This window comes from Crinia signifera, chromosome 1, assembly GCF_055691185.1.
Source record: "Crinia signifera chromosome 1, ASM5569118v1, whole genome shotgun sequence".
Taxonomy (NCBI): domain Eukaryota; kingdom Metazoa; phylum Chordata; class Amphibia; order Anura; family Myobatrachidae; genus Crinia; species Crinia signifera.
Window position 1 is genome coordinate 307,494,240 of NC_139217.1, and position 9,239 is coordinate 307,503,478.

The window sequence follows — 9,239 nt, forward strand, 5'->3', positions numbered from 1 at the left end:
GACTGTCTTAACGACCATCGCGGGCGCATCGGGATCGGATCTGGATCGTTCCGCCAAAAAACCACAATTTTTGCTAATCGTTTGCTGGGGACTGCCTGGGAGCTCCCGGGAAGTCCAAGGGAAATCGTTCCATGGTCGTCTATCGGTCGTATACGATGGTGGTCGTCCTGGTGTGTACCCTACATAAGTCAAATCGCTTATCTGCTGTTCGATAGATAATATAATATAGCTACCTGTTTGGATTTCACAAAGCACTCTAATTGGACAATTCAATTGATTTACCCCAAGGCTAATACCAAGGGGTGCAAAACCAAGCAATGCTATTGTTGCTCCATTTAGATGCCCATTAGCTGCAGGGGTGACCTTTCTTCTTGCAGCTTCCTGAGGTGAGAGAAGAATGGTGTGCAAAGTCTGTGGATTAGGTGCCCAAACGGGTGTGTGGGTGGCCAAACTAGGACTTTAGTTTGAATTTGCCCCTATTTGCAGCTAAACTGTCTATTTGGGCACTTAAAGCAATGGGCTTTCAATCAGAGCAACAATTGCTCTGATGGGTGCCACTGCCAAAAAAAACAAAACAAGTACATAAACGGCTGATGAAAAGTTTCATACATGAAACAGAAGAAAGAGCTGATGCAGCTTAATTAAGTACTTACATTGCTGCCATACTCCTTGTTCTCAAACATGTGTGTGCAATCATTCACAATCATCTCCAGGATCTCTTGGTTGTGATTGGCACACTGGCGAATCCGGTCCAGATTAGAATGGAAATGAGGGACCATTTTTTGTTGACTTTTTCGCAGAGACAAAAATTGCCTTTCCGCACGATTAACACGCTCATGAATGTGAGTTCTAAAAAGATCAGACAAATTTAGTAGTAACATGAGGGTCATTTCATTTCCAGTTTTCATATAGCCACGTTGCCTAATATTGTACTGCTACAGCCCAACTTTTGGGTTACTAGAGCAAAAGGAACGCAGCTGTCCTCAAGACCCTTAACAGTTCGTGTTTTCCAGGTCTCCTCACACAATCACAAGTGAAATAATTAGCTTCAACAATGGATATTTGAAAAAGTTTCAGTAAATAATAAATACACCTGTGCACCTACAAATGTAGTCATGCTCATTGCTGAAGTCACCATGAAGGTATCCTCGGCGCCCTATAATAATGGCACCTACTGCATCACTCTATGCCCCATAGGGAGTATAGAGGAGCATAGCTACAGCTGTAGGGGACTAAGAAAAGAGGAACTATTAGAGTAGGAGAGCCGCCGCTTTAGAGAAACTTAAATCAGGTTCAATCTTTTCAGAAGATCTCAAAATACCAAGCACAATCCTAAATTTCCCTGTCAGAGTCCTAAATCATTTTGTTCATCTGTGAAACCCCTAATACATTTCTGAGAAATGTTATAATGTGTTGGTAGGAATCCACTCTTGCACCAGCACTTAGGGGCCAATTCAAACCTGTTCGCACAGGTCTGAATTCGGTCCTGTCCCCAATGGCGGTGGATTGCTCATGCGCATGTACAAAGCCCCGCAGCGAACGCCTTCTACTAAGTTTTCATTCACCGTGAAGGTCGCTGCCTGATTAAAAAAGGCAGGGGGCGCTCTGGGGTGGACAACCAGCGTTTCATGGGTGTGCCCACAAAAATGGTGGGTGTGCCCATACAAACAATGGGGATGGACCCCTGCCTGCTCGGGTGGATGATGTCGCATGACATCAGCGCCCGCCCCGCCCAAAATCGCAGACCAAGCATCTTATAAGTAAGTCCTAGCTTACTTTCATCTACAAATAGAGGAAAGATTATTCAATGGTGAGCAAACATCAAATGAATTCTCCTCTGCACAGGCGTAAGCGTACACATCTGCTTGCATTGTTGCATGGGGAATTGGGGCAACTGGGTGGGTGTGTGTTTGCCGGGGCAGCCTAGCGAGCAGGTATAATCATACCCTTAGTCAGCAGCGCGGTTGCTGCTTCCGTCCTTCACAGCACAGGGAGGCACATCAGTCTTTCCCAGACACAGACAAAATGAGTATCTGGATAGCTAACAGACAATGGAGGTCATTCTGGTGCACACGAAACTCTGCGAATTTCGCAGCTTTGCATGTGGATTAAACGCCTCCCTCCCCTCGCCCGCCAAGTTCCCCGCTTTGTGTGCTCCCTGTATGGGAACAGGGCGGGCAGATGACATCTGGTGATGTCAACTGCCCGCCCCTGACAGCCGCCGAATTTCCACGGGTATGGCCAGTGTATGATGAGAACACCCATAAAATGCTTGGTGTTCCCATGGGCACAGCCTGTCGCTGCAGCCCCACGCCCGCACTGGTGTGTGCGAACAGGACGGTGAACTAGCAATTCGCTATACCCGCTCGCACCCAGCATATGCACATAGGCAGAAATGCACGTGCATAGAAGCAAAATATTTCTCCAGTGTGCAAACATGTGGGGGGCATACGAAGCAGAATAACCTCCAACGTCTTGGTCTGCCGTCAAGAGGTACACATTCATATGGTTGACATGAGATTTTTATTGATTTGTTTTTAAAGAACTTTTTCCATACCTTGGAAATGAGGGGATGTGGGACACTAATTGAGGGTACATCGGCTCAGGTGTTGACACCAAACAAGCATGATAAACTTGTGTTTACCTATTCATGTGTGATCTATACTAGTGTTCAATCTTGCATCCTGCAGTTAACTCACTCTCCTGCCTGGGGTGTCGCTGCCTGCTTTGGTGCTTCTAGTAGTCTGGTCTGCATTGAGATACAGGCTAGAATATGATAGGCAACAAAGCAGACAGCGACACTGAAGGCAGGAAAGAGGAACTGCACAGGCCTTCATAGGTCTAGTGTACTAGAATGAACACTACCTATACAGTCAACCTCATATCGCTCCAGCCAAAGGGCCAGATGCACCAAGCTTTAAAAGCGATGAAATGGAGAGTGATAATCAACCAACCAATCAGCTCCTGGCTGACATTTTTCAAACATAGTATGCAACATGCCAGTTAGGAGCTGATTGGTTGGCTGTTTATCACTCCCCATTTTATCACTTTTTGAACAGAATGGGTACTTGTTTCCTAGCACGGCGCCCACGATATTACGTTGTATGACATCGAATCGCATCGCATGCCATATGCCCGCATGTGATGCGATTTTAAATTGTATAAGCCCCTATATGATTATTAATTGTAGAAGCACCCTAATGGGTGCTTACAATGTTAAATGCACCCCCACTATCAACGCCAACCCGAAGCGTGCCGAGCGCAGCGGTACACGTCCTCCGACCTTTTCATACCCCCACTATCCACGTCGGCGTGGAGTTGATTTTATATAGTGTGGCGAGCACAGCGAGCCACCGAGCCTGAAGCGTGGCGAGCCCCATGAAGGGACGCATATTACTTTACATGTATTCAGCGTCCGCTCGCCACACTATATAAAATCAACTCCACGCCGACGTGGATAGTGGGGTATGAAAAGGTCGGAGAACGCGTACCCCGCGCTTCGGGTTGGCGTTGATAGGGGGGGTGGCGTTGGGGGTGCTTTTAACATAGTAAGCACCCATTACGGTGCTTATACAATTAATTATCCTATAGGGGGCACATTTAACATTGAAAACACCCTTTAGGGTGCTTATACAATTTTAAATCGTATACCATTGTATATGGCATACAATGCAATGGTATACATTTGGCGATTGTATAACATCGGCTGCCATCACGTAACATCGCATCGCATACCATCGTATGCCTTATGGTCTGCGATGCGATGGGCGCCGTGCTAGGAAACAAGTACCACAGAATGTATGCAAAAGGATTTTTGGATTTATGTCTAGTGATTAAAAATAAAGAGTAGAATTGGACACTTCAATTAAAAGGAATAATGGCAAGTATTTTATAAAGCACATAAAATAGAGGGTTACTAATACAATTTCTGATACATCTCTATGCCGCTTTATACTAGTAAGTCATTTTCATAGTAATGCCAACTTATCAGTTTTTCTCTAGTTAGTGGTGCACATTTACACCTGGTTACTCTAGCATGGAATTAGAACAGCGTTGCCTACCTGACCCTCTCCTTCAGGGAGAAAATGCTCTGTTCCTGGACTTCCCTGGTAATATACGATTGCCATCACCTGTGGGGAGCTAGGTAATTGATAAGAAAGGTGTTTCACCACAAGTGATGGCAATCATCAGTGATCACGAAAACCCTCAAAAATGATGGGTCCCTGGGACCCCTCACTTACAAAAATCGGGGTCCTACTTGACCTTTTCTGGGTCCCAACGGAATAAAGCCTCCTCTCCCCTTCCCCAGCATGGCACATACAGAAGCCTCCTCCTCTCTTCCATATGGCATATACCCTGAGCCAAGGGCCAGCCTGAGCCTGAGAGGGGAGGGGGGGGGGGGGGGGGGGAGATCAATTGCCAATTTGCCCACACACAGAAAGCAAGATACACATATACTAGAAAAAAGGGATAATGTCGGAATAGGGACACCTGTGCTGCACCAATCAGGATTCTGCCCGTCCATTGTTTCTAGAACAAAATTAAAAGTAATGGCAGCAGGACAGGAGGGATAGGGTTAATGAAATCCCAGCAGAGTCTATAGGCTTCTCTCCTACAGGCAGCTCTGCCTGTTAAGTGTTAATTGGTAAGATGCAGCCTCTCTGCCAGCCGTGCAGTGAGGGGACAAGTGGGTCATTAACAGCCAGCACTCAGAGCCTGGAGGAGGTGACAGTGACACACAAGAGATCAGCACCGCGAGGTAGGAGAGGAGGAGGGAAGTCTGCAGCCCGAGTCCTGCTAGCAATAAATCCCCTTACATGACACAGCCAAGCAGCCTGCTAAATGGACCACGCACCCCTCTTACCTCTACTACCTGCCCGGGTCTGCTCCGTCCTCACTGTCACACCTCCCTGGTTCTGGCCCCCAATGCTGGTTTCAGTTCCTCGTGCTCCGTCCTCACACCAGCCGCAGCTCTGTTCCCCTGCTAAGCAGCTGCTTCTGGTGTTGGCTCCAGCCGTCTGTTAAGGCACAGTGCAGGAGCCAGCTGATGCGGCTTCCGTGCACTGCTGCCTAAGACTCTGCAGTGACAGGGACCCTTTCATTTTCGCACCCAGCAGATGTGAACCGGCCGTAAAGGCCGCCATACACTATGCGATTTGGCCCCGAGTTCACCCGATCCAGATGGATCGGGCAGTGAAATCGGACCAAATCGCAGGTTTTGACACCCGGTCCGACCCGATGCGTGGTCCCGTGCGCATCAGGTCAGAGTCGGGACGTCGGACCGGCTGCACATAAGATAAATCTTATGTGCAGCCGTGGGGACTCTGAGGACGCCGGCGAGGGAGGGGGGCGGCAGGGGGAGCCGGAGCAGGGAGCTGTCATGCTCCATCCGGGTGGGGGGGGGGGGGGGGGGGACACGCCGCTAGTAGTGCGGACGCTGTGGGGGACACAGGCGGCAGTAACATAGAGCCGGGCGGGGGGAGCCGGAAGCTGTCAGCACTGAAAAAAAAAAAGCCCATACAATGAATGGGCAGCCTGTGATTGGCTGAGCGCTCTCTCAGCCTGTCAGCAATTGGCTGAGAGAGCGCTCAGCCAATCACAGGCTGCCCATTCATTGTATGGGCTTTTTTTTTTTCAGTACTGACAGCTCCCGGCTCCCCCCGCCCGGCTCTATGTTACTGCCGCCTGTGTCCCCTGCAGCGTCCGCACTACTAGCAGCGTGCGTCCGTCCCCCCAGCCGCCTTGCAGCATCCCCCGCCCGCCACCTCGATGTCCCCGGCCCCCCTGCTCGCTCCACATTGCAGCTCCCCAGGAGTTGCAAATGATACATCGCATGCGATGTATCATTTGCAAAACTTGGCACATCAAGTGCCAAATCGTGTGTCCCCCTCCCGGGGAGCTGCGGGGGGAAATCAGGTCCGACTTGTCCTTAGGACAAGTCGGACTAATGTATGGGGGCCTTTAGTCACGCTGTGTCTTCTCCATGGTCGCATCACAACTGAGGGGGAAACAGATCCCTCCGCCCTTGTCACACATATTAATACGGCGTGCACGTTGAAATGGGCGGAGCGCGTCCCAGGGGACCCAGCCATTCATAAAAAATGAGTCCCTGGTGCTATAGCGAGTATTTGAAACCCTGATCATACATTACCAGGGAAGTCCAGGAACAGAGCATTTTCTATCTGAAGGAGAGTGTCAGGTAGGCAACCCGGAACTATAGTCACAAAGATACCTATACACTCTTTATGTTCGGAGTCCATGAATGTTCCTCTTTAATAGATAAAGTGCCCCTGCGCTAGATGACAAATGCCAGGACACAATGTAATGTAACAGAGCTAAAAAAAAAATAGCTTTACTACTTTCAGGTAGTTTGCACAGTGGCATCCATACTTGTTTGCCTTTAAGAAGATCTGTACATAAATTAAATTGTTGCAGCAGTGTTATATTAATATTAAGCAATGTCTCTCATATACAATAATGGTTATTACGCACAAAATAGCTAGATACAGATTCCCCTCCAAAAGATAGCCCAGGAGACACTAGAACACTGGTTGTATTATTGCAAGTCTCAGCAATCTCATTAATGCAGCTGGTCGATCTGAACAATATCTTTCACATGCAGCTGGCCTCTTCTACTTATCACATATCTATGTATTTCCCGCTTGCAGTCTGTGTAGGTATAAACTCCTGTTGCTGTTGTTAACATCAACCCCTCATGGTCTCTCCTTTTGTTTCCTCATGTACTACAGTCACCATCCTCCAACTCTGAAAAATCACCTCCAATGGCTTTGAAACTTCATGAAGTTTAATTTATACTTGGCATACAGAATACAATTAGTGTTAAACTGGGCTAATAATCGGACATTGTGTAGCTGTGCCCCGTTCAAAAAGTATCGGCACATTCAACCGGTATGACCAAAAGATGTGATTATTTGTGAGCTGCAAGTTGGCCACATTATGGCGATACTTCCCTAGTTCCTTCACTGGGGAGGAGCATGGAAATATCTATCCCGTAGGGAGGAGTGCAGAGGTCATGTAGCCAAAAATTGAGATATCTCAGTGTACAGCCACAATATCTGATAGTTTTCAGGCTGTCTTGTATAATACTTGCCCACAGTATTGCTGGGGATGCGGTCATCTATTAGAATGAACTTAGGTCTACAGTCATTAGGTCGACCCCACTAGGTCGACTGGCAGGAAGGTCGACATGACTTAAGGTCGAATTTGCATAAAGGTCAACATGCGGAATGTCGACTGGTCATAAGGTCGACATGGGGTTTTCACTGTTTTTTTGAGCCGACATGTGCCGACAGGCGGTATTTCATGCCCTACCATCCACTAGGGCATGGAGGAGGTTATTAAAGCTGTGGCGAGCGAAGCGAGCCACCGTGCCCGAAGCATTGCGAGCGAAGCGAGTGGTGCGAGGGTCCGATTCTCATTGCCAACTGTGTCCATGTCGACTGTGTCGACACTCGGATCAAAAAACTGTGAAAAACCCATGTCGACCTTATGACCAGTCGACCTTTATGCAAATACGACCTTAAGTCATGTCGACCTTGGCCCATGTCGACCTTACGTCAGGTCGACCTTACGTCAGGTCGACCTTCCTGCCAGTCGACCTAGTGGGGTCGACCTAATGACTGTAGACCTAAGTTCATTCTGACAGATGTACCAATTCTGTATTGCTGTTTCACATACCTACAAGCTGTATTGGGGTCAGGGACAATGCAATCGGGGAGGGCACAGCACACTGTGATATAAACCACATCTAACCATAAGCATTTATTGAACACTTAACAGCTGCCAACTATGCTTTAGAAATAGATTAACAAAGCAGTTACCAAACAATGCATCAAGCTCAATTTTCAGTGAAACATCAGAAAATATTTTTGGGGGATGTTTTCCACCTCAATAGGATTTTTGGGAGTGTGCGATCAGGGTTGGCAGAATCAGAGAGTACAATGGCTCACAAAAGATGACTGCACTGTTACAGTTCTGAAATAGCTAAGCATTAGGATTTTGCTGCAGAGGTAGATTCCGTCCTGGAACGGAATATGATTAATAAGTACCATGGAGATTGACAAATTAACACTGTATTCAGGCATCTGTAACAACTATGAGCAGCATCTTACTAGGAAAGCCCAACCACCAGCAGCAGGAGTTATTCCATTAGTATGTTATCATTAGCTGCATGACTGAGATTTATATGATTTCTACAAATTCGTAATGGAAATACAATGCAGGTATAGTGTGCTAGTGCCGGGTGCAACATGCTGCACCTGACACATGACACGATGTGCTGCAGATGCTTGCATGTATATTTACTGCTACCCACACACCTCCATAGCACTACAGGGATGCTGAGGGACCGCTGCTGCCCACACGATTGCCGTGCTGGGGTCTGCCGCACTAACTTACCCATAGCAGGAGAAGGTATTGATGATCTTCCAGAAGTGCTCCCGCTCCAGCCTCTCCTCCTCCTCCGGGCTCTTCCGCTGCCGCCGCTCGGTGTACACGCTGATCTCCAGCTCCTCCTCCTCCTCCTTCCCGGAGAGGGCGCATCCCTGCTCCGTATGGGTACCCGGCACACAGCCCTCCAGCTCCTCCGGCTCTCTTCGCCGCCTCCCTCTGCTGTTGGCTAGCATGCCCAGGGCGGGCTCTGTACACGCTGCCGTCGCTCTGGATAGGGAGAACACCGGGTGGCTGGGAGCCGGCTCCGGCCTGGGTGCGGGGACAATGAACACCGCGTGACGTGACCTGGCTCCGGCACTGTGCGGCTGACAGCAGGGCTATTGTCAGTACCGATTATTAACGTGGACCCGATCTCTCAGCAGAGAAACAGGCAGCCTCGTTATGACGTCACAAAGCGGCGCCTTTAAAAGTTATGAGCACTTGGAGCGGCCATATTGAGTACTGGCAAATCCGTTTACTGCCGCTGCGCCTGCGTATTACACTTCCGCGCGATCCAACATGACCTATCTCTTATGGGACATAAATAATCAGTACATGTATACGTTTAAGGAAAATACATTTTATTGCACACTACAGAGTGGCTCCATACTGATCAGTGCCACTGCTCCTTGTTTTGCTGAGGTCTGTGCACCGTTTTCCACAAAGTGTCCCTGATTATTGTTCTCAGTGCGGCAGGGCATTCTCCTGCTGAGAGACCACTGCCATCAGGAATTACCTTTGTCATGAATAGGCCCCTTAAACTGCTCATACATAAGCGCTGCAATAAC

The 9,239-nt window shown here is 48.5% G+C and overlaps 1 protein-coding gene across 2 annotated transcripts in view; it reads right to left on the minus strand.

The window, feature by feature from the left end:
- The window catches only part of CARNMT1 (carnosine N-methyltransferase 1), a 36,230-nt gene extending 27,324 nt beyond the window's left edge, over positions 1-8,906 (minus strand). For both annotated transcript variants that reach the window (XR_014474495.1, XM_083186116.1), the window contains exons 1-2: positions 8,419-8,906; positions 654-849 (exon numbers count right to left, since the gene is read on the minus strand). Coding sequence is in view for 1 of the 2 variants with exons in the window: in XM_083186116.1 (XP_083042242.1) it covers positions 654-849; positions 8,419-8,645 (423 nt within the window). In the remaining variant the exon portion in view is untranslated. The remainder of the gene's footprint in view (positions 1-653; positions 850-8,418) is intronic.
- Positions 8,907-9,239: the final 333 nt, after the last annotated feature.